Genomic DNA, 26232 nt, shown 5'->3' with positions numbered 1-26232 from the left:
TAGGTGACTCGGCTATTTAGGGGCAGTTACACACATTTCTAAATCGGAATGTGCTTGGGCAGGTGGAGCCTGGGACACTCCAGCGGCCCTTCTTAAAGCCACACAATATTAAAGATAGATGGGGCTGGATATAGAGCCAGGTCACCTGTTGGTCTTCGCAGGCCTGTGGGGCGTAAACAGGACCCACTCTGTGAGTCTTGGCCACTCATGGACTTCAGCATTAGACTATTCGCCCCCGCCCCAAGTAGCTGCAACATCTTAGACTAGAAACCAAATGTTTATTTGCGGAATTTAGCCTTGCCCACAGTTTACCAAAATAACCGGAAAACTAGCCTTTTTCTATGTTTGAACTGCATTTTCTTCCCACTACATTCTTGTAATGCCGGGAACATATGTTTAAGGAAAAAGACTCCACCAGCATATATTCCTCAAAAAAGATTAAAAAAAATTATAATTCATGGAAAAAGTCAGCAAGATTTGCCCTGAAAAATGTAACAGAGGAGAGACGTGCGCAGTTTGTTTATCCTTACTATTGTCTAAAAATGAGAGCTATCAACGCGTGACCACTGTAATTGCTAAGTTTCCAGTGGCACTGACAGCTTTGTTTCCATTAGAAGCCAAGAGAGAAGAACAAACCTACAATTTTATTTCTAAGATGACTTACTGAGACCACAAAGATAACCCTAGTAGAGCTTATCATGTTTATGTCAGCTCTACCAGCATTTGGAGGTATTTTGCAAAGTTGACTAACCAAGGCCTGAAAAAACTTTTAAGAAGCAGACGGAGGGGGAGCGATGGGACGTGGGGTTCCCAGGCAGTGCTGAGGGCTGGGAGCAGGGGGACACGGGTGACAGGGAGAGGCCCTGGGGGGGGGGGCGTGCAAAGAGCAAGAAATGTGAAAAAAGAGGGAAACCCTTTCCCTCTGGTGATCTCATCTTCCCATTTCAGAGTCTAGGTCGAAGGCTTCAAAGCTAAATGTATCCACATCCTATCAAATCGAACTCTGGATGGTTCGTCTAAGTTAAGAAGTCATTAAAAGAATTAGAAGAAATTACAAGTAAATAGCCTTGGGAAGAGGAAGAGCTTTCCTGGCAACTCCAGAGGCATAAATCATGAAGGAAACACTTATGCCTTGTATCCTCTATGTTAAAACCATCAACAAAATGCAAAGGCAAGTGGCATTTGTCAGTGTCTGTGATGAAAGTGTCGTGTGACTGAGATACAGGGAGCTCAAAAATAAATGACAGATAAATACTGGGGGAGACAGGCAAGTCACAAGGACAAGCGGTGGCCAAGAGAAACTCGCAAGCCCAATGAACAGAGTTCACAGCACTAGCTCCCAAAGAAAGGTGTTAACACACTAAGACCGTCTTCACACTGTCAGCCAGCGACGGAGGAGAGCACGGGCTCTCGGAAGCGCACCAGGCCTCTCCCGGGCCGCTGGCAGGGGGGCGGTGGCGCAGCTCCTGGAGGGCGACTTGGCGACACGCCGTAAGCCTTTAAAAAGTGTGTATAACTTCTGATCCAGTGATTCCACACCTAGGAACTTACCTAAGGAAAAGATTCAAGATGTTTGCAAACACTTAGCTAACAAGAATAAGTCATGGCTACATTGTTTATCATCGAGTAAAGCATGAGATCAATATCCAGTGATGGGAAATTGATTAAAGAACATTCTAGAACCTTGGTACAATGAAATATTAAAAAGCCACTAAAATAAAGTTGTGAAAAGATGTTTAAATACATGGAAAGAGTGCACATAACAAGGACAAACGGTGCAAATGCGTTGAGGTGAGGAGGGCTCTGAAAATGGTCTGACACACGGTGCTCGAGTACCGGCTGCTCTCCTAAGAACAATTCCATTCCTGAGAGAAAGCTATGTACATAAGCAAAGAAACAACATCTGTCCAGATCAAAAGATCTAGTTAGTTTAGAGACATGGAAGGTATTTATTTTCTTTTTTTCTTATCTGTATTTTCTAAAATTTCTACTGAAATAAGTGATGTTTATTGTTTTTAGAGATAAAGAGGGAAGGTTTTAAAAAATCATGTTGTGTATTAATAGTTAATGCAATGGAACCCACTTATAATATTTGAATAGGAAAAGGGGAATTATAAATCATCAGTGTAGTCCCAAATATGTTATTAATTAAGTATTTAGATATGAACATTATATATTATACATATATATAAACATTATAATCACCTATATATGTAATAGCTATTATATACATACATAGTCATAGAAAAGAGATTGAACGCATATACAATAAAATGTTGAAAACTATGATCATTTTGGGGTGTTGTAATAACGAGGGCTTTTTGGGAGTTTTGTGTGCGTGTATCTTCTCTATTTTCCAAAATATTTGTGTCATGCAAATGCTTTCTGTTGTAAAAAAGAAACATTATTAAACACCCCGAGAGACTGCAGAACGTCTGAGAAGTCCAGCCCAGCCAGGGTCAAGGCCGCCTCTCTCAGGCCCCTCCGCACTCCCTCCACGTGTGGTTTCCAAGTCCGTCCATTTGTTACAATATGTTTGCGTTTCTGCTGTTTCTACTGCCATCGGTACAGTTCGGACTTTCATTGCTCACCCGTCGCTTCCACAGGCCATTTCCCTGCTGGGAGAGACCCATCAGTGCCCCCACTCCTTAGCCTGAGCAAAGGCCCCACTGTTCCAGGCACCTCACCGTTGCATCTAGTCCCGTACGCCCTGCCTTACGAACCGGCCAGACAGCTCTACTCAGCGCGGCTCCAAATGCACTCTGCGCCTCTCCACCTTCGTTTTCGCTCAGACTACCCCAAACTACCACATCCCCGGGGGCCGTGCCCGCCTCTCCGTGTTTCCTCTGAGGCATCGCTCAGAATCCACCGTCTGTGATTCCTGCTCCTGCCTCCCCGGGAAATGCTTTTTTCCTTCCCAGACCATTCAGGTTACACCGGGACCAGAAAGCGTAACGCGAATAAGTTTCTATGCTCTCTACTAGATCGATTATATTTCCCTATATCCTGCCCTTAGCTCAGAAACCTAGTAAACAGAAAATTAAGGTTTGGATGCAAACCAAAGGCTTTCCAAGACAGGAGACTGGTACGTTTCCATCAACACAATCCTTTAATGAACACACACATTGGCACTGCGGGCCGCCGCAGGGCCCTGCCGCTGCTCTCCCAGGGGCCGCGCACCAGCCCCTGGGGTCCCTAACAGAAGCCCACCAGCCGGAGGGTGCTGGGGAAGCTCTTGCGCATGCCCATGCACTTCTCCCGGTCGATGTACAGAGTATTGGCTTTGACGGCCAGGTCGTGCTCCAGGGTGGCTTTGGTGTGGACCAGAGACTGCAGGGTGTCCTCGGCCTCCCTCAGGCGCTTCTGCAGGGCCTGGATGGTGTCATCCACCTCGCGCACCTCATTGACAAGGCTGCAAGGGAGAAGCGCCGGTCAGGTTAGCAGAAGTCACGGTCCCAACCATGATCATTAGCTGAACTAAGGGCTTGCGTGGTAGGTGAATTCCTGCTGGAGGTGTGGCTGTGCGGGGCTCAGGTGGAGCCCCAGCCACACACGTTGCACCAGCCTCAGAGCTGCTTCACACTGTGAGGCTGCAAAGGAAGCAGAGCTGGTGTGTGGTTCTAGTGTCAGGCCAGGGCCAGTCCCATTAACTACACCCAGGACCCCAAAGGCAAACTAAGCACAGTTTGGGGACACTAGCAAATTTTTACCCGACACACACACACACACACACACACACACTATTTAATTATTTCTTTTTAAAAACAGTGAAGCTTTTAATCATTTGATTTTTTTAAATTAGTAAAAATGGGAAAAATCAAAACTTAGCTGGACTTTCTTACATTTATTTTATCATTGAAATTCTTTTTGTAGTTGGATACCCAACTTGATTCAGTGACTAGAATTCAGCCCCACCTCACCATGTGCTGGTGGGGCAGAGAGAGGGATTAGTTAGTGGGGCGCTCCTCCAATTATAATGCGCCTCTCCCCTCAACCTCGTCCCAAGGTAATCCTTCACGGTCCCAGAGTAAGTATACTTGTAATTGTCGAAAACTTAATAGAACATGAAAATGATCATGTGTAAAATCAGCTACACAAACTGTGAAATAAATTGTAGTTCTGATGATGCTGTGATGGTTTCTTTAAATGACACATTTTTCATTAAAACAAAAAGGAAAACGTTTTTTACTTCACAGATAAATCTAGCATTTCCTCAAGTTATATGAATTGATATCGTTATAATTTTTATTTCTTTATTAGTGGACCTTTCCTAAATATCTGTTGGTCATTTTGCATTTCTTCTGTGAATTGCCTCCCTCTGTCCTGGGCTCCTTTCTCTATTGAGATATTTCTATTTATCTTAGCCATTTGTAAAGAGCTTTTACAGTTATGAAGCAAATCGATTTTTTTAATCTGTTATGCTTGTGGCAAATGTTCCCCCAATTTGTTTTTTGCCTTTTAACTTTATGATGTTCTTGTTATATGTAAGCGTTCAGTTTTTACTAAGCCAAATTTTTCTCTTTTTTCCTTTCTGATTTCTTCTATTGTGTTTATATTTAGAAAGTATTTCTCTTCCTGAAGAGCAATTAAGCAAGGGCTCCTTTGCCCACTGATTTGGCCAATAGTATCAAAGGGAGATGACCACATGGTCACTCAAGAGAAAAAAATAGGAAATAGGTTATAAAAAGATAATAATAGCAACTCATTAACTACATTATTATATGTATAATATAGTGCATATTATATGCAAATATGTAGGAAATACATAGACTATCCTAAGTACTTTACATGATCAGACAATTTAATCCTAATAACAACCCTCTGAAGTAGATACTGTGGTTATTCTCATTTCACAGATGAGGAAACTGAGGTACAAGGACCTTAGGTTAACTCTCCTTACAGTTTTGCATGGAACCGCCCATCCACTGCTTTTAATCACCCTTCTTGACTCTGGACAATTGAAAACCACAACTTCAAATTTACCAAATTGTAACCAGTTATTCAAAGTTAAGGTTTTCTTTATTTTGGGGTTCATTTATCAGCGGACTGGAGGTACATTAAAATATACAGTAATAATTAAAATATACAGTGATATAAAGAGGACAGTGACAATGAACAAAAAGGGATGTGGACATCCCTAGAGACAGAAGAAGATTTTGTGATCATAGAAAAATACTCAGACTACATTAAAATCATTGTACCAAGGCAATTTTATAGCTTCGCAGAACTTTGCAGCTGGAGATCAATGTCAAAGGTCATCAAGCCCAGCTTCCTGTTTTACAGACAAGGAAATCGGGCCCAGAGGACTGTAAACTGCCTTCTCAGGGGTCCAGGGCCCATGTGTGTTATAAGCTGCACGTGGTTGTCCAGGAAGCTAAGAAGGAAGTAAGGAGGCTCAGTGGCCAGAATGAAGAACGAGGCCCCACCTCCTGCCCTGCTTGGTGGCAAATGCGGCAAATGCTAACGCTGCTGATCCTTCGACCGCAAAGAATTGAGGATGGTTTTGATTTCTTACTCCATTTTCTAACTGTTCTATCCTGAACTGATGCTACTCTCACAGGCAGATAGGAAACAATAAATATTGTTCAAAAAGGAAACACAATTTTGAGGGCCTGACCTCTGTTTGACCTTCAGGGAGGTCTCTGGACTGGCTGGCTGAGCGACACACCTGGAAGCACCACCTCTCACCTGGACACACAGCCATCCCATGGTGACTGCTCACAGACTCCCCAATGGCTCCACCACGCCCGTGTTCTGGGCACACCCTTCCTGTGGCCCACGCCAGTACGTGGCTGACCCAGGCCCAGGCAGGGTTTGGAGCAGGGGAGCCACCAGCACCCCAGGCCCCCTGTGTGTCCCATCTCAGGCAATGGAAAGGTAATGGGGAGGATGCTGAAACCAAAACCTTCTGCTGGCCTTGGCCCCGCCCTCTTCCTCATGGTCCCACCCCTGGGTCATAGAGTCCCCTGTTCTGTCTCCCAAAGAGCCTGACCATGCGCCAGGGTCCCCCCCCCCCCCCCCCCCGCTGCTCCGCAGGCACGTCCTGGAACGCACTCGCTCAGTCTCTGCCATCAGGCCTCGCCCTTCCCATCCCCTCAGCCCAACACTCTACTCACCACCCGCCCTCCCACCCGCTAATTTATGCCTCAGAGCCCAGGGGAACAGGTGTCTTCCTCAAGTCTCTCCCTGAACCCTGGACCAGGCAGCTGCCCAAAGTTCACAACAGCACTGTTCCAAGAGCCCCAGCCTCCTGCGGCCCGGGGAGCCTGTCGCTGCCTGGTCACTGTGTGGGCCCTGCAGCTTGGCAGCTCCCAGAAGCACAGCGCCCTGAGCCGAACTTGCTTGAGGCTGAACCCAGCAGCCCCTCCCGACATTGACGGCCACCAAAAATGCTTGTTGTATGAAGACCAATGTCAATTTCCTCGGTTAGGGAGGTCACTGTGGGAGGGGGGCGTTACCCACAGGGCCAAGTCCACAGGGTGTTTCAAGAACTAGGACCGGACCCCAAGGAAGGGAGACTGTGCCAGAAAGAGCCTGGAGGGAGCCTTCAGCTTCACTCAGACCTGCTCTCCCGCCCCCACCCCTGCCCCTCCAGAGGCTCACAGAAGCCATGAGAAGCATCCAGACCATATATCTTCTTTCATCCTAGAACCTGTATCTGTTTTCTTACTCTCAACGGGCACAGAAGGAATGGAAACTTAAGAGAAAAGTTTCCCTTGGTCTGGGATTGCTAAACACAAAATCTGAGAACTGATATAAAGCATATTTTGTTGTTCTTTAGATCAAGTGGGATTAAAAATAAGTCTTTTTTGATGATCCCAGGGCATAAAATATCACTAGGAAAGAAACAGATCTCCAGGGAGGCTGCTGTCCCTGGCCGGGGATGGGATCTACGCCCAGGGCTGTTAGCAGTCACACGGGGCCTGCCTCCCGTCTCCCACCACCCCGTGCCCCTCCCGCTGGCTTCAAAAGAAACAGCAAACCCAAAGGTAGGAAAAGGAGCGGAAGATAGATGTCTTTGCTCCTCACAGTCAAACGATAGTCTACTGGAAGATTTCTCTGAGGGGACTTCTGAAAATATACACATTAAAACATCAGTGTTTTCTCAAGAAAAGAATTCAAGGCCCACAGAATGCAGGCAGTTACCATGCTGCTTCCATTGCTGCGTGGACTCAGCAGGGAGATAGATGCTCCCCTTCCCTCCACTTGTTCCCTTAGAAATATGTTTCCTCCTCTCGGCCGCACGTCACTCTGGTCTCCTTGTTCTTGGCAGATCAGGGAGGGTCATTCTGCTGAAACCACTCATTTTTGGGGGATTACAGAATTGGAAAACATTTTGCATTCAAATGCAAATAAAGCTGCCATAGTTGAAAAATGTATCCAGATTATTTAAGTCAAGCGGAGCCTGGTCTGGCCTGCCACCAAAGATGCCAAGAATGTTTAGAATTACTTTTGAAAGGACCCATTTAGAAAATTTTAAATGAAAATAAAAGTCTTGCAAGGAAAACAGCAATTTTTCTCAGCCCCCACTCCCTTGCGTCTGTGGGCTTGTTTTTTCTTCACCTAGCGGCCAAAGGGCTGCTTTCAGAGTGATCAGTTGAAGAGGAAAAGCAGCCCCTCCCCCAATAATAATCCTAAATTCCCCTGTTGCTACTCTGGGACCATATTTTTGGCAACGCTATTTTAACAAGAAATCTTTATAGAAACAAAAGTAGGTTTTGTCCTGAAGTCGATGAAGGAGCAGAGGAAATAGACATACTACAAAGTGGACAGGAAGTCAAGGAAAAGCCACTTCTGTTTAGCTGTGAAGGAAGAAAAGAGTGAGAACCATTCAGCTGTTCAGAAGCGGCCGTGAATGCCCCATTGTCTGATCGCTCCAAAGCCAGACAAGACCGAGGCTCTCCTCAGACCCTTTTAGGGAGCCCCCTGGGTTTCTCTCGTGGCAGTCTGAGTTCCTGTCCCTCTCGTGAAGACTCGGGACACTTCTTCAGAGCGTGAAACTTCAGTTCAGCTTGTCTTAATCACATTCGCAGAGAGCCACAACCTGTGAGCCAATCCTAACTGGCCAAATGCGTGCGCTCTCCCTGTCCGGCTCCTCAGGAGCGCACAGACACTGCAGACTGGCCAGCCGGGGCCCACCTGGCCTCTGGGGGGAGCGCAGCGTGCCCCAAATAATGGGCTCTGTGTGAGCAGGCGCTCTGTGGAACTCACTTTGAGAAACACGGCCTAAGACAGCAGCTCCACTGGGAGAAACGCAGCTACCCCGCTCTCATGCGTTCTGAAGCGTGCTTCTTAGCATCCGAGGCGGGCAATCCCGCGCCGCGCGCTGCAGTGTGGGGCAGGAACGGCCTCTGGGGGCCCGCGGTCTCGCCCTCTGAGACAGAGTGGAGGATGCAGCACCTGCTTCGCTGGCTCATCCCACGTGGGCATCAAGGTCGGACGAGATCAGACACGTGGCGGGGAATGGTGAAAGAGCACCGTGTGGAAGGTGGGGAGCAGAGGGGCGCGGCTGGCCTCCCCTCCACCAGGGGCCACACGGGCCAGGCCACTCGGCCCCCTTCCGCCTCAGCTCCCTCACTGTAAACCGCAGACGCGCAGGCGGCCAGGTGAGTGCTCGGGGCGGCGGCCGCACAGAGCGAGCCCGCTGAATGGCGGCAGCTGTCTCCTTACCTCCGCCATTACCTGTACTACCACTTTCATCACCGTGGGCCCCACAAAGGTCACCTTTTCCTCTCCCTCCAGAACACCTGCACTTGTTTCTTTGGTGAACCAGTCGTTTTACCCCTCGGATAAAGCCTTTGTGATGATTCGGGAATTGCCCCAGGGACCAGGGAGACGGACTGGTGGCATCTCCCCCCAGAACACGTTTGGATTTTCACTGCTGCCCCTTTGTTCCTGCAGCTGCTCTGCCTCTGCGAAGAGGCATCTACGCCCTAAGAGCAGCAATGAGGAAAGGCAGGCAGGACAGGCAGAAGCAGGCACTGGGAAATCAGGAATAAAGCCAGAACTGGAACGGGGATGGGGACCCTGGCCAGTTACTTACAAGCCCATCCTAAAAGGAATCTTCAAAGTTAAAACAGTAATAAAATACGTGCAGTGCTTAGTAGATAAACTGTGGTGTCAGATTCCTCCTGCCATGTGTGTGCTGGAGACGTACTTGACGAAGACCAGCTGTCCTCAATTTCTACTGAGAGCAGAACACACTGAAATGACCCTAAAAGTCCATTAGGGCTTTAGGGGATCTCGAGGATGCTCTTAACGACAAGAGCAGATATATTAACCACCAACGGGGCCAATGAGAGCGAACGGATGTGAGCAGATAGACGGGTCAGCGGATTGTAACGCAGTCCCTTTTCTGACAAGCCCCGGGCCCTGGGAAATGCGCAGCCGAGCCAGCGCGCCCTACCCTGCCTTGCAGAGAGGGGGTCCAACACGCCGAAGACCCCAGGGGAGGCTGAGGAGCCCAAATCCACCTTGGCCTCACTGAAGGAGGCCAAATGGCTATCGGTTTTTTGTGTGTAGTGTTGATGTCATTTCCTTTTTTAAAAAACTATGGTAAAATATATATAACAAAATACACCATCTCCACTACTTCTAAGTGCACAGCTCAGTGGATTAAGTGCACCCACATGTGCGTCCACCAACATCCGTCTCAGAGCTTTTTTCATTGCGAGCCTGATCCGTGCCCATGAGCACCAGCTCCCCACTACCGGTACTTTCAGAGATCCTCACGGAGAGCGTCACCGTGCTCCTCCTCATCGCCAGCGTGCTGGCCGAGCACTTTCATAAAGAACATGCGCCAGGCAGGCCGGTGGACTGTCCCAAAGGGGCCCCACATCCCCCCTGCCCAGGGCGCGCCCCTCACCGCAACTGCGCCATGTCTCTGCACAGCTCTATGTTCGGCCTCCTGGTCCGCTCGTCCAGCCTGGTCTGGGCCACCTTCAGGAAGGCGGATTTCTCCTTGATGGCCTTCCGGATGGATTCTATGGTCATCTCCGTCTGGAAAATCTCCTGCAGTGTCTGTGGAGAGAAGCAGATGCCGGCAGTCACGCTGTGCCGGCTTCCCACCTGTTCCTTCCTCCTGCCTGCCATGCAGGGCCGGCCCCTGCCTCCGGGGGGGGGGGTCCCCTGAGCAGGCTCTGCTCCTTCCCAGCCCCAGCGCCTCCCAGGGAGCCTCAATGCGAGGCCCCAGCTCTCCCGCTGCCCCGGGGAGCGGACTGCACACGGCTTCCCTCCTGACTCCCAGTGAGGGGACATCAGCCAGGCTGGGAGTTTACAGCAGAGGGACAAACGCTACAAATTGGAGTGTGTCTGTCTGTTTGTTTGTTTGTCCAGATCACCAGTTGTTCAATATTTACCAGCACACGTTTGTGTGTAACTGAGAAAAGTGATGCCGTGAGGCTGGCGGGGCCCTAACCTCCCTCCTCACGTCAATGCTCCCTCGCCTCTTCTCTTCTGCTCTCTCCTCACTAGCCTCCCAGAGATGTCTTCCTGCCAGTGGAGGGGTTGCCTTGAAGCAAATCAAGGTGAAGCTGGGGGGGGCTCACTTGCAGGGGAGGAGCACTGGCAGTTTTAGAGCCCTGGTTCTATACCCTTTATTCTTACAGAGGTCCCCCAAATTGCGCACGGCTGGACCTCTCCTGGTGTCCCCCTGTGAGCCCGTCCTCTGTGCTCTGAAAACCCTTCCTTCTCCTCTGAACTTGACCTCTGCCCTCCTGATTCTCCGCATCCCCTTTCCATCGCTCTCCCTCTTCCCCTGCCCCTCTCCTTTGGCCTGGAGACACACCCAAGCCAAATGCCTTTAAAACCATGTGCCTTCCCCACCACTCCCTCACCCAGCGCCATCCGGGAGCTTCCACTTGGTGCTCTCTCAAGTGCACTGCAAATGTGCTCTCCAGGGGCCTTGCTCACTCCTGCACTCCCGCTCGCCTAATCTCTCAGTGGCCTCTACTGTCTCTGGCCCTCGCTGCCCTCACAAGACTGTGCTCTCAAAGCCAACGACAAGGCCCCTCTGACATCTCCCCTCCTGGAATCCCTCGCCTGCTTAGTTTCTCTGGCCAATTGCTGTCCTAATTAAGTGCCTCTCTAACTCCTGCTCACTTCCAGGCAAGGGGCTATCCCCAGACCATTCTCTAGCCCTCTGCCGAGCTCTCATGTAGCGCACAGATTCAGCGCTCGAGTGAGCCAGGAACTCAAATCTGTCCCCTAACCTTTGACCTCTCCTGCGCTCCAACAATCTGCTTCTACAGTCACTACACTGTCCCTACCACCCAGGCCAGGCTCTGGAGCTTCCTGTCTCTCTCGGCCTTGGAAACAACTGCTTCTTCTGTTAAACAATCAACACAGTGTCCGTAGCTCCCGGGTTTATCCTGCACCTTTCCGATGGAACTCACCGTTTTCTACAGATGTCGTCTCACTGCGAGATACAAGACAGCGAGGTCACCGTGTCGTCATGTGTGCACACCCCAAAGGGCCTACCTGGAGTGTAGCTTTGAGAAGCTGAATTCTACCCTCTTGTCCACCCCCCAAACTCATGTCTAACCCCTAGTACCTCAGAATTTGACTGTATTTGGAGATATAACTAAGTTAAAATGAGGTTATTAGGCTAAGTTCTAAGCCAATATATATGATTGCTATCCTTATGAGAAGAGATTAGGACAGACACATGCAGAGGGAAGACCGCATGAGACACAGGGAGAAGATGGCCATCTACAAGCCAAGGAGAGGGGGCGGAAGAAACCACCCCCACTGACACCTTGACCTCCAGCCTCCAGACTGTGGGACAACGATTTCCTGCTGTGTAGGCCCCTTAGTCTGTAATGCGTTGTTTGGCAGCCCCAGCAAACGAATACAGTAGTAAATAAAATTGGGGGGAACAAAGGGACTCTGTCACGTCAATCTTCCCAGAGGCCTTTAAGCAGCCTCTTGCTGCCTCCAGGATACCTTTCCATAAATGTGCCCTATAGTCTGGCTCCAACCTACCTTCCCAAGCTTCTCTGCCAGAGCACACCGTCCGTGCCAGCGATGGGTCCCTTCACAAAGCCGAATTCAGGGCTGACTGGCTACCCCCCGAGGCTTCCTTCAAGATGCTGCTCACCTGTCACCTTCACTCCCTCTTCCAGATTCCAACACACTTCCCACATTTGTTATTTATTTCGCAACCACAATTTGTAATTTTTCTGTCGTTATTAATTATTCACAAGCTTTTCCTATGTATGCACCTCTTCTCTACAAATATAAGCTTCCTGGGAACAAACACTGCATTTTATACTTTGCTCTGCCCCTCACAGTAAGCGGCGCACTGTCTGACTCAATAGTCTTGCCCGAAGGAGGCGCCATGAGAGGGAAGGACAGACCGCTGCACCCCGAGAAAACATGGTGCCCTCGACTGGCTAGTATCACCTTCGAGGGACGTGACTGACTTGTAAGATTCTTAAAAATAAACGCTAAACACATGCAGCATAATCCACAGAAATAGCAAGAGCTCCAATACTAAGGAAAGAAGAACTCCTCGTGACCTTGACACACGGATTCTGATCGAAGCCTTCATTTTATTGTCCTTGTGAAACTCCTACTTAGAGCACTAGAAAAGCTTAACATCAGAAACACTTTGAACTACCTAATAGTTTGCAGGATTTGGCTTGTATTCCAGAAAAACAAAGTGCCTGAAATAATTTAACAGAAAACATTCCTGCCATATGTTCTAATAATAAATTCACTTCCTAGTTACATACAGTGACTCATTAAACTTTAATAATATTTTTGTTTCTGTTAAAAATACTAGGAAGCTTTTATTACATAGTGCATTCTTTGTGTTCCCAAAACCAGTGGATTCCAATTTCAATTTGACACCTGGCTACCTTGCTAAAATAAACGGTGCAATTTGTACTGTTTTTCATTTCTCTTGGTCGGTACGGCCAGGAGGTCGTGTGCCTCATGACGGCTCTCGGGAGTGGTGAGAGACCTGTGTCCCAGCACCCTGCTCTACCCATCCGGGTCGGCGAAGGGGACCGCCGGCGCTTGACTCACCTTTGCCAAGTGAACCTGAATCTTGTTCTTAGCGTCCGCAGTCTCAGCAATGCGATTAGTGAAGGCCAAGTTCACTTTGTTGAACTGATTCCACATCTCATTGGCTGTCACCACCAAGAGGTTCTGAATGTCGTCCCTTAGTTTGGCTGAGGCCGTGCGTTCGCTCTGAGAGCGGAGAATGTTGTCATCTGTGAACTTGGCCCAGGTCTCGGGCACTGAGACCCTGGAAAAAGGATATGGAACCAGGCAAGGTGACAATGATGAATCGACAGTCACTCGTCCCGTTCAAGAGAACCCACGCCGCTGACCCTGACTTTAGTGCACAAAGAGCAAACATCGGAGCAAAGCTTATTTTAAATGTTTCTAATTGCTCCCCATTTTACTGCTGACCAATTTTCTCTAAGTCCGAAGCATAAAGGGCCTCCTCTGCCAGTGTGGGGAGGAAAAATGGATTGGCGAAGGGTAAGGGTGGTGGGTTGGTTACAAAGGTGTCCCACCAGCTTAATAAGCACGTGAAAGCACTTGACCTCAGGAATAATCAGAGACGAATGAAAACAGCAGCACAAAGCACGGAGTGATGAGAACACGGACTCGCTGGTGAGCGCGTGCAGGGAAAGATCCCCACCTCCTGCGGTCGGAGCGCTGAACCCGCACCACGCGGAGGGTGCAGTCAGCGGTCACCAAGGCCCTCTGCATCCTCCAGTGCTCACCCCAAATGTCACCTCGAGCAATATTTTCATTCAGACATAACGGACTATAACATTGTATTGGTTTTAGGCAGATGATATATTGATCTGATATCTGTATATATTGCAAAATAATCAGCACAATGATCACCTCATATGATTATACACTTTTTCTTGTGATGAGAACTTTGAAGAGTCACTCTCTTAGCAACTTTCAAATATACACACAGTGTTAACTGCAGTCTCTCTGCTGTCCAGCATCCCCAGGGCTGGAAGCACGACGCTCCCCGCAGGCCCGCGATGTCCTCGCCCGCGGGCCGGGCTGACGCCTGCCTTCCAGCACTAAGCGTGCTGACCGAGCAGGCAGGTGAGCTTTACCCCGAGGACACAGTGCTCCAAAGATGTATATGTGAAGGTTCTCCTTTTCAGCAGTATTTATGCCAATCCCTGAAAAACCGGAACAGCCCGACGCTCAAAGGCAAAACTGAGTAAATTAGGGCGCACTTTAAAAAGGAGCCCATAGCGCGGGCAAACGCGTGTTGCAGAAGAACACTCCCACCAGCCATGGCTACGTCGCGAGGGCAACAGGCAGACACGCTCCTCAGGCAGCAGGCGCCAGAAAGCCTGAGTCCGTGTCCGCACGATCGGCATGGCATCCGAAGGACGGATGGCTAATTGTTAACACCGAGCATCTCCAGTGGCAGGCTCACGGGTGACACTTCTTTGCTTGTTGGTGTAATAAGGTATCAAACAAGACCCCTACTGCTGGCCAGAGGTTTTAGCTCAGGCCCCAATGATCCCAAGTGGCGCCCTGTCTACTCCATACCCTGTCATTCTGAGAGGCGGCGAAGAGTTTGTGCTGCAGACAGAGGAGGCCCCGTATGGAGGGCTCCATGGGCAGAGTGTGTGGCTCCACCATGCCCACCCAGCCCCTGAGGGACGGAGGAAGGTGCCTCCTGCTCACCTTGGGCCAAGGAAGAGGCACCGCCTGGGGACCACTTAGAACGTGTGGCGTCTGGTCTGACTCACACCTGCAGAATCTAAGTCACACTGCTCCGGCTACAGAGGCGCTGAGAGGGGGCTGCTCTGGGGTGACCAGCCCCACAGGACAGAATCCATTTGGGGTTTTTATAAGGGGGAGGGGGCATGAGTGTGGAAAAGAGCACAAGGGAACTTTTTGGGGTGATAAAAACATTCTTTATCTTAACTGTGGTCGTGGCTACATAGGCATAGAACCTGGTCAACATCTATCAAAATGTACACTCCTACCAAATGCATTCAGTGTGGTGAGCTTCATCTTAATCGAGTCGATTATTTTAAAAGGGAATGACTGGAAAACACCATGAACCCAGGATTGCGCGCCAGGCCGGGCGAAGCAGCCTTAGACAGAGTGAGTTTACCCCTCAGTGGTACCAAAACCAACAGCTGTTTTCGACCCGCCCCCCACTGAGTCCAGGCCATGGGGCACAGGTGGCACTTTTCTTTACGTTTATCTGTGCTTTCTAGGTTTTCTACATCAAGCAGGTGTTACTTTCACAGGTAGAAATATGAATAACAAGCACTCTTTTCCAAAAGAGCACAGGATGCAAGCGCCAAGGCCTGACTGCGAACCGGCGAGCTGGCGGGAGGCCCTGCCAGGCAGGCGCGGCGGCCACCTTTCCGCACCCCCCCCCGTCTTCTGGTTTAGCCTGTACGCTGCACCATTTAGAAAGAAAGGAGAGCAGATTAAACAGCATCAAATCCCAGAAGGCGTGCGCTGACTTACGTGGCGTCAACCCGCTCCACTCCACGGAAGTAGCTGACGCCATCCGACGTGTTCCGCAGGTGGTGGCACTTGTCGTCGATACGGTGAGCCACCTGTTTATCGTGCAGGTCCTTCTCCAGCTCGTGCTGGGACGCTCTGTTGGCTCTGCGACACGGAGGGAGGAACGGAGCTTCAAGGTCAGGTAATGATTCTCTAAGAGGAAGGGTGACTGCCCTTCTGTGTTGAGACCCCCCTATTACTGCTCTCCAGGTCTCTCCTTTTAACAGTGTTCAACTTCTCATTAAAGGGAGCCTTCCCTGGAGATGGCCATACATGTGAGCAATTAGAACCCTGCCCGTAAGGCCCCTTCCACAGGGCTTGGAGAGGAGAGGCTCAGGTTAACAGAAGCCAGGTATCTGGAGCCCCAGGACCGGAGCCCGTCTTCCTAAAACACAAATTGTTCCAGATAGGACACTGGTTTAGAGTAATCTGCCCACATCTGTGCTTCTCTTTCTGTCTCCCTTCCGACCTCTACATCCTAGCCCCTTTCTGCTCCATTCCTTATGAGAAATTACAAGGCATTTACAGCCCAGCCCCTCTCTATCTGCAATCTGTGGCCATGAAGGCCTGAGAAGTTGTCTAGGAGAGAGAAACCAAGCGTCAAAATTAACACCCAGGGCAGTAGTCAGAGTGCTTAGAAAAGGTCGGGGTGGGTGGGCTCCCAGGCTTGTGTGCCTCCCCAACCACACTCCTGGGAGGGAGGCCTCGCTGGGCTCTGGGATGCATGGTGCTTCCTGCCATGGGGAGCAGAAAGGAGCCTGGCAGAGGCAGGCCCAGGGCTGGCCATCAGCGACAGGTGAGCGGTATCTTCACCCAGGGAGTAGGTCATTCAACAAACACCCAATTAGTATTTGTTGAATGAACTACCACATTGCAGACACTGTGTGAACCACAATTCATTACTCTTCCAACTGTTGGGCTGAACATACACAAGTTAATCTCTTCTCAAAAAATAAGTCTTTTGAGTTCAAAGAAATCTTAGCCACACTCCAAGTTACGGAAGAGATCCTTTCTATGAAATCTCAAATTATTTTTTTAAATAAAAATTTAAAGCAAGTACTCCAAGTACTCATTTTTACCTCTAAATAAAAATGTGTGTGCATGTATGTGTGTGTTTGTGTATCCATATATAAGAAATCCTTTCGTAAGAAGCTAAGAGAAGTCTGAATGGGAGGCACGGAAGCAGTTTCCTAACAGATTCCACACTGTAGAGAGGGGCAAAGTGCTTACGCGAGCTGGGCAACGGCCTTGTCCAAGTGCAGCTTCATCCTTTCTTGACAACACAGAATACTATCAACTTCCTACTCAATTGAAAAAACACACATTAATGTCTGTTATTGGGCACAGCATTCAAAGTCAAGAGTGTAATAAAACATCGATAAAGGAAAACTCTGTTTCTGGTAAAACAGTCAAGTAAAACAAGCAAACAGCTTCACATCCACTTATTTACCTATATGCCCTGTACTACTGCGATCTAAATATCCCACTGAGATTCCTCCTTCGTGGGGCTATAGGGAAATTATATTATGGAGAAAGTTGGGACAGGGGTAAAATTTTAGGGTTTTTAAAATCCCTGGTTCTAAACAAACAAAATTCTGGCGATGTGCAAGGTTGAATATAAACTATTTTTCCAAGACACGGTAAATCAGGAAGTGGAAAAGGGCAGTGAGAAGGGACTTGCCTCTGGCAGTGCGTGTAACCCCAACTCGCCCAGCTCTTCGGCCCAGACAGAGGTGGCCTCCCCGCCCCTCTGTCCCGCCTGAGCCCCGCAGCCCGGCTTGCAGCCTTCTGCAAACACCTTTGCTAGCCACGCGCTCTGCCTGACCACACACGTGGCGTTTTGATGCTGCTGTGATGTCAGAGCTTTTTAAATAAACATTCAGTTTCTTCTGAAATTCGTATTCATGTTAGAAGATCTAGGAACTCAAAATAGTACCAAGAAGACATTTAAAGAGTGCACAAAATTGTTACAACTTCTTCAAGTGAAAAGTGAGCATATTATGCATACTCCTTTGTGGTTTGCTTTTTAATTTTAAACTTGAACATTTCCCCATGGCGTCAAACAGCATTGTGATGAAAAACTTCAATAAATATTTAGACATTGCCGAAAGACCCTTTCCAGGTCTCAACAAGTACAGCCAAACTGCCCTTCAGAAAAGCTGTGCCCATTTACAATACATGAGTGTGCGTTTCCTGAGCTCGCACACTGAGCAGCCATCAGGACTCCTCTCGGTCTCCGCTAAGGTGACAGGACACCCTCCAGAAAGCACGTTTGCCCGATTTGTGGGTTACTTCTAGGACTATGCATCTGTCCATCGTTGGCTTTCTTCTTTTGTGCTTGTTTACTTCTTCTGTTGTGTTTTTTATTAACTTATGTGTTCATATACTTAAAGTCAATCCTTTCCCATCATATATGTCATGTATGTGTTATATATATGGTTGTGTTTGGTATGGGGTTTTTTTTTACAGTTTGGCCTTTGTCTTTATATTCTGTGCATGGTATTTTTGATATATAGACATTTATGATTTCTATGGTGTTAAAATATCAAGTAAGTATCTCCTTTTGGTTTCTGCCTTTGTTAATTTGATTATAAAGTCCTTCATTCCAATATTAATTATTACTCAACTATATAGTCTTATCTTTGTTTAATTTTTTTAACATAAAAATATTGAATAAGCCTATAGTTATTTCAGCAATTTACTGTCTGACTTCTTGATACTCTAAATTAATGAAGTAAATGAAATACTAAATCCCCAGCACATTCAGATCCTCCTGCCCTTACAGGCAGCGAAGGTTTCTCCCCCATTCTCACAGCAGGTTGTGCATCAGTCTTCATTTTTAGTGTTGTCAGTCTTCATCTTTATCCCTTGGGGAGGGGGCGGTGTGCATATGCGTGTGTGTGTGTGTGTGTGTGTGTGTGTGGCTATTTCACTGAGATGGGTCTTGACAGAAGATGCATGGAGTAATTCTTTAAAAATGCCACTTAACCCCCAAATCCTAGCGAGCTTTTATACTATGTGTACACAATGCACACAGTGGGCATTCCTAGGACTTTTAGTGGGCACTTAATGAGACTTTATTACAAAAAATACTTCAACAATAATTTTTATAGCTAAATTTAAATAATGTCATATGGTGAATGTCAGATGATTAGACACAGAAAGATCTAACTGTCTAAAACCAAAGATCTTTGACACTGTCCCCATTGTTAATTTATTTATTAAAGGTTTATTTGGCCTCAAAGTCCAAGAGTTAGCATGGCCTGGGAATACCATCACTACAGTATCCTGATCAATTCCCCAAGAGGAGCCATAAGGTAAGAATTTGGTGACTACCGCTGACTGTAACAGTTATCGGAATTCATGAGAAAATACTTCATTCTACTCACATGTCTCAAAAGCAGGCCTTGTAAAGCTATCTTTTTCTTTTGTGATTATTATATTCATTTAGTTATTTTAAAAATTGAGACCTGTTTTGGTAATATAAGAGATGTGCCAATATCATTACCTTGAGTGGGTACAAGACACATTCACTACATGAATTAATTGGCAAAGACTATGGCACCCCCTCAACTGATGAACCATCACTCTAACTGCAGACTCAGTCATGCTGGGGTAAAGCAGTGTCTGCTACTGACCTAGGAAATATTTACCTCTAGGCCCTGATTCTTGTTGGGTTTTTTTGTGTGTGTTTTTAAATATATCTTATTGATTTCAGAGAGAGGAACGGAAAGGGAAGAGAGAGAGAGAGAGAGAGAGAGAGAGAGAGAGAGAGAGAGAGAGAGAGAGACGTCAATGATGAGAGTCATTGATCGGCTGCCTCCCGCACACCCCACAACGGGGATCGAGCCCGAAACTCAGACATGTGCCCCGACCGGGAATCAAACTGCAATCTCCCGGATCCAAGGTCCATGCTCAACCACTAAGCCATGCCTGGCTGGTGGTTGTTGTTTTTTTTAATAGTTTTATTAAGATACTGTTCACATACAGCAGAATTCACGTATTTTACTGTACAATTCAATGGTTTTTAGTATATTTACAGAGTTGTGTAACTATCACTAGAACCAGTTTTAAAGCATTTTCATTACCCACCAAAGAGGCAACAAACCCCTTAGCAGCTCTCCCCAATTTCCAATCCCTCAAGCCTCCTCCTGGGCACCCACTAATCTACTTTCAGTCCCTCTAGATCTCCCTAATCTGGGCATTTCGTGTAAAGGGAGTCGCATGATGTGGTCCTTTGAGGCAGCTCCTTCGCTTAGCACACTTCGCTCAAGGATCACTCATTAGGATGTGGCCCCACTTCACTCCTCATTACGGCTGAGTCACATCCCATTGTGTGGAGAGGCCACACTTACTTAATCATTCACCAGCCGATGGGCATTTGGGCTATTTCCAAATGGCTGTTATGAGTGATGCTGCCGTGAACATTCATGTACAAGTTTTCGTGCGGCCAGGTACTTTCTTTTCTCTTGGGTTAATACAAAGGAGCAGAGTTACTGAGCCACACGACAACTCTGTTCAACCATTTTCCAGCAGCTACATCACTTGACACTCCCACCAGCTATGTATGAGGTTCCACTTTCTCTAAGACCTTCTCACCAACACTTGCTATTACCAGCGTTTTATTGTAGCCATCCTAGTGGGTGTGAAGTAGTATTTTATTGTGGTTTTATCTGAATTTCCCTGATGACTCATGTGGCTGAGTATTTTTTAATGCTTATTAGGCATTTTTATACCCTCTTCAGAGAACTCTCTATTCAGGTCCTTTTTTGAACTGAGCTATTTATTGTTGTTGTTGTTTTAGTCGTAAGAGTTCTTTATATTTTCTAGATACAAGTCTCTTATCAGATATATGATTTGCAAAGATTTCCTTCTTCCATTTTGTGATTATCTTTTCACTTTGCTAATGATGTTCTTTGAATCATCAAAATTTTTCATTTTGATGATGTCCAGTTTATCTATTTATGTTGTTTGTGCTGTTGGTGTCAGATTTAAAAAACTACTGTCCATTCCAATGTCACAAATATTTATGCCTGTGTTTTCTTCTTAGAGTTTTACAGTTTTAGCTCTTAAATTTAAGTCTTTCATCCATTTTGACTCAACTTTTTTATATGGCGTGAGCTAAGGGCCCAACTTTAGTCCTTTGCATGTAGATATCCAATTGTTCAAGCCCCATTTGTTGAAGAAAATAGCCCTTTCCCATTTGACTAGTCTTGGAACCCTGGTTGAAGATTAATTGATCATAAATGTGAGGATTTATTTCTAGATTCCCAAATGCTATTCCACTAATTGGTTATGTCCACCCTAGTGCCAGTACTACCCTGTCTCATGTATTGCAGCTTTGTAGTAAATTTTGAAGTCAAGAAGTATAAGACCTACCACTTTCTTCTTTTTAAATTTTTTTATTTTGACTATGCTGCATCCTTTGAAGTTCCAGGTAAGTTTTAGGGTGTGCTTGTCAATGTCTAAAGAGAAGTCAGCTGGAGACTTTGAAAGGAATTGGGTTGAATATACTGATCATTTGGGGAAGTATTGCCATCTTAATACTGTTTAAGTCTTCCAATATATGGACATAGTACAATAATTTATTTAGATAATCATTAATTTCTATCAATAATATTTTATAATTTTAAAGAAGTGTTTCTCAACTCTGGCTGTTAATTAAAATTATTTGGGGAACATTTTTAAATGTCCCCACTCCAGATCTGAATCAGAATCTCTGGAAGTGGGACCTAATCACTGATAATTTAAGAGCCTTCACTGGGTACAGGTGTGAGAAACACTGAAGTAGCCAAGTTTCAAATTAAATCTCTTAGAAATGCCAGAGTGTGTTTGTGGGCAAGCTGATGAAGCTGAGCTGTTAGAAGTGGCTTATAGTTTACTGTGTAGAGAACATGTCAGTGACAGCAAGTTATTTGGGGATTTTACATTCACCAGCTAAGAGGGAGGAAAGGATGATTTAGAACAATGGTAGGGAGAATGAAATGGGAAAGAGAGGCGAGAAACAAATCGGAGGAGCAGTGTGCAGGAGCTGGAAACTGACTACAGAGGTGGGGAGACGATGGGCAGCAAGGCATGCCGAGGACTGGAGGACCCCGGTACCATTAACGGAAGGGGGAGCAGAAGGCACCAGGAGAGAGGACAGGGCACTTTTAGGCTTCATGAATGTGAAACAAAAAAATGAGTCACACTGTAAGTATGTTTGAAAGGTACTTAGGGGTATGGAACTGATGCTTAAGAGAGGATATGGCTGGAAGGGGGGGAGATTAGGAAGGACCCCAGGCACATATGGCAGAGGTCTGGTGGAGCGAGGCTAGGAAGTGAAGACGAGAGAACTTGGAACTAAATCCTGCTTAATCGGGGGAGGGGAGCAAGGCGGGAGAATCCGATGGGAAGGAGCGCAGGTAGAACTACAAGATTCTGGACGGCAATTTGGCTACATACCAAAAGCTTTCTGAATGCCTAGGCCCTTTGTCACATCAATTGTGTTCTAATGCAATAATAAAAAATATGTACAGTTATCAATAATACTTTTTTACACTGTAATGTTATTAAAATAGGAAAAAAATTAAATTAAAGATAGGGAAATAACTATTCAAAAAGAAAGGATTGGTTTTTTAAAAACATGGTGGTGAAACACTGTAACCATTAAAGTCATGTTTTAAAGCATATATGATGCTGGGGAGAAATAACTGCCCATGTAATTTTTAAATGAATAAAGCACTATTGGGGTTGGGGGGCGGTGACTAGGCAGAGTGCAGAGGAGTCTGCGGGCAGTGAAAACGCTCTGTATGATTCCGCAGTGGTGGGTGCGTGTCATTGTTCATCCGTTCATACCCACAGGATCTACACCACCACGAGTGACCCCCAAGGGCAAACTATGGACTTTGGGTGATGATGATACATCCATGGAGGGTCATCAATTGTGGCAAATGCACCACTCTGGTGGGGGGGTTGCTAATGGAGGGTGTCATGCATGTGCAGCTGCGGGGGGTATATGTGCCTTCCTCTCAGTTTTGCTGCGAACCTAAAACTGCTCTAAAAAAAAAAATAAGTCTTTTTAGAAATAGCACTGCCTTCCCACATGTATATTTTAAAATAATCAGCCTCAAGCATTGATCCAGCAAAAAAAAAAAAAAAAAAAGCCAAATTCATATAATATATACTGTATATTTCTAATCCTGAAGATATGTCTGTGTGTCTTTAAGTTGGCTGGTATCTAAGTATGATTAATAAAAAAGGCCTAGCTACTCCCAAATTAGTTGTGATTTCTGTGTGAGATTCGGGTGATTTTTATCTTTCTTTATCCTTTTGTGTCCCTTTCAAATCCTCTAAGTAAACACCTACTACTTCTCTAACGGAGAGGAAGTCGCTCCTCTGAGTGCTGGAAGCCTGGCTGCCTGGCTTCTCACTGCGCAGCGGGCCCTGGAGGGCCGCTCGGCCGTGTCCCCGCCCCGCGCTCACCTGCAGCAGCTCGGCTTCCACTTCATCGTGAACCAGGTCGATGCCCATCCTCTTCTCCCGATGGAACAGGCACTCTCGAGCCACCTACAGACACACAAACTGTAACCACCACGAACACGAACTGACTAAAGTCAGTGGCTAGGTGTCTAATGACCTGTTTCTAAAACAGGTCCACAAATACTCCCAATAACCAACTTTTCAAGCCCTTTTGTTGGAAACACAGCGTGAAACCGACCGTGACAACTACGTGACCCCCGCTCCTAGTGAGAAGGTAAAGAGCTAGCTCCTCAAAGTAGTTTGAAAACATCCCTAATGTGGAGAGTTGACCAGATGAAGCAGATGCATCTACTTGATCTCCACAAATTAGCATCTGAGAAAATTACTTGGCCTTAATTTCTCCTACAGAAATACTTCAATAACCAGAGTCTTTCAGATATTATTTCCAAACAGTTTCCACTGAGAAGAGTAAAGAAAAACACCAACATATTTTTGTCGCCAAAATCTTAGTGATTAGTTTTAAAATACCAATTATAAAAATAAAATTGCCTTATCCACTAAAAAAAAAAACCCACAGAAAAATGGAAGACGATTTAGCCATACACCTATCACTGTTTTGTTTATTTGTTTTTAACAAAACAGAGATTATAATGTCCTTATAATTTTATATTATGCTTTTGAGGGTTGACATTAAATGATAGGCCCTGTTCATGAAATATTCTTTCAGACAAAGTATATTAATGACACCAATGGAAAACAGCTTAGATTGCTAACAATAAGGTAAGTATAAAAGAACATTATGTAATTGTTAAAATACTTCTTCAAAGACCATTTCATGATATGGGACAATTTTATAATGCTACATTATTTAAAAATTTAAAAATAATAGTATGCATATTATAATCCAGATATAATATCATTGAACAAAACCTTTGAGTGAATTTAATTTTTTTAATAGTACAATTTACATTTACTAGAAGATGATTGATGGTAGAGAGGGCCTCTGATTATTCTAACATGTGTTACTGAATCACTTCCCAGGAGTTTCTACTTTCCAAGACCTAATAGCAATATATGAAAGTGTCCATTTTCTGCACTTTTGCCAAGCCTACATGTTATCAATTCTTTTGATAATTTGATAGACCAAAGATGGTTACTTCATTGATTTAATTTGCATGTTTATTGAGTTTTAACATTTTTTATATGAGTTTATCAATGTATTTTCTTTTTTGAGAGGTATCTGTTTATGTGACTAATTTTAATCAGGACCTTCTGATACTGTGTTTATAGTAAATGTTCAAGCACACAAGAACAACTGGACAAAAATTACAGAAAAAATTTCAACCTAGAACCATCTCACTGAAAGCAGTCATCATTGAAAGGAGTTCTTTTCAGGATAATTTAAAGGAAGTGGGGGTTAGGATGGGGTGCGGAATAGAACAGACCAGATGCCCGGTCGGACGTGGCTCAGCAGTTGAGCGTTGACCTAGGATACAGGCGATCGGGGTTCGATTCCCAGACAGGGCACATGCCTGGGTTGCAGGCCCGATCCCTAGTCGGGGGCGTGCAGAAGGCAGCCGATCAATGATTTTCATCATTGATATTTCTCTCTCTCTCCCCCTCTCCTTCCCTCTCTCTGAAATCAATAAAAATATATTTTTTTAAAAAATAGAATAGACCAGAAATCCTCAAAGTAAGCAGAGCACAGAGAAAGTCTGAAAGGGCTGGCTTTCAGTCCCAAAAAGCAATTCATGATGAGTTTATTTAAAATGGCGTCATTAGTGTTTATCAGCCTCTCTAAAATTTCTGATGGGTCTATGTATTTGTGTGTGCTTGTTTTTAGTAGGGAGGGGGCACAAAAAGAAGTAACTGTGCAGGGGTCTCCAACAAACTCATCCACCCACTAGACGCCAGCTCCTGGATTCTCTAACTCTGCCACCGCCAAATAAACAACTGTGGCAAATGCTTATCACATGGCAACTAAGGCATGCGAACATGAAGAGACAGGTATGAGCTCTGCTCTCACACACACACACACACACACACACACACAGCGGTGGCGGATAGAGTGAGGTTGGGGGGCCCTCACACACTCTGAAGCTTGGAGGCGATTTGAGCCACTTAGAAGCGTGGTCGGAGACCAGCAAGCAACAGCAGTGCGGCCTCCATGGCCCCAGCTGGCTTAACCGCAGTCCCGTTTCTGTCGTCAACCAAACTCCATCTCCTAAGAAGTCTCGTTTGATCATTTCAATGTGCCCTGAAAGGGAATCATAACATGCACAGGGGGCATTTCATGACCCAGACTAAACAAATAGTTGGTTTCATGTATGTTCCACCTCCCCCAACATTGTTTACGTTAATCCAGAGACAGGGATGAGCAAGAGGAAAGTTTCCTCTCCCCCTCTCTTAAGTACATTGTGTCCTAAGGTGTGTCTGCAATTAGCCTCCTTTGCTTTGCATTCAGAATTCCTTCGGCTTAAATGGTTGTTCCGTATAGTGTGTAAAAATGGCCATCGTCTTACCATTACTAACACCAGTTACAAATTTTTATTGATGCTGGTTAACTTCTACAGGTGAAATAAAACACATTTCAGCCAATGAATAACCTCAGAAATTCAACCAGTGGGTTATAACCATAACAATGCAGTGTCATTTATCATGAGGTCTATTTACCTGAAGAGGGGCTTCCGTCTCCATCAAAGCCCTCTCCAATTTTTTCTTAACATCAGTTAGTTCATTTGTCTCTCCAATCATTTCATCCAACTCATGAATGATTTCAGATTTCCAAAATCCTATGTCATTGACTCGTTCTCCCAAATTTTGGGTGGAGTCCGCCTGGGTTTTTCTCGTTTGTTGATATTTGTCTTGAATCAGGCGAGATGTATCTACCCTTAGTCTCTCTGAATTATGACGGGAAGTGTTGGATTCTTGATAGTTGGTTAAGTTGGACCTATACCAGTCATCAGGGGTGTACCGCGTGAAGAGAGTGGTTCTGTTGGAAACGAAGGGGAGCATGGTGCTCTCGGACACCTTCTGCGATCTGGTGCTGTAGGGGCCCAAGTTCGGCGAGTCAGAGGCTACTTTGTAGTAGGTACTTGGTCTCCAAGGAAGGCTCAAGCTATGAGTCATATTGTAGTGGGGGAAATGGTCCCTATAGCTTGATGTCATGGTACTGATGGCCGGTAGGAAGTTGGTTGGTGTTGGCCTAGGGTGGGCATAAGTCGCCGTTAAAGTAGAACCTAAACAATCCAT

General features: G+C 46.2%; 1 protein-coding gene across 1 annotated transcript; it reads right to left on the bottom strand.

Annotated features, from left to right (window-relative positions):
- Positions 1 to 3194: 3194 nt before the first annotated feature.
- TEKT3 (tektin 3) lies at positions 3195 to 26232 on the bottom strand. Its single transcript, XM_016196516.2, has 7 exons — positions 25654 to 26232; positions 22984 to 23067; positions 16750 to 16820; positions 15481 to 15624; positions 13030 to 13252; positions 9866 to 10020; positions 3195 to 3412 (listed from the first exon to the last, which is right to left on the bottom strand). Exons 1-7 carry the CDS (start codon positions 26230 to 26232, stop codon positions 3196 to 3198), a joined length of 1473 nt encoding a protein of 490 aa, XP_016052002.1. The 3' UTR covers position 3195.

This window comes from Miniopterus natalensis, chromosome 17 (genome assembly GCF_054644295.1).
Source record: "Miniopterus natalensis isolate mMinNat1 chromosome 17, mMinNat1.hap1, whole genome shotgun sequence".
NCBI lineage: Eukaryota > Metazoa > Chordata > Mammalia > Chiroptera > Miniopteridae > Miniopterus > Miniopterus natalensis.
This window is presented reverse-complemented; position numbering and strand designations above follow the sequence as displayed.

Excerpts from the sequence above, each read along its gene's own strand:
- TEKT3 (XM_016196516.2), bottom strand. The coding sequence starts at position 26,232 with ATGGATTGTTTAGGTTCTACTTTAACGGCGACTTATGCCCACCCTAGG. Across the intron at positions 15,625-16,749 it reads AAGGCCGTTGCCCAGCTCGC|AGCCAACAGAGCGTCCCAGC; the intron begins GTAAGCACTTTG and ends TCCGTGTCGCAG. Across the intron at positions 3,413-9,865 it reads AGAGACATGGCGCAGTTGCG|CCTTGTCAATGAGGTGCGCG; the intron begins GTGAGGGGCGCG and ends TCTCCCTTGCAG.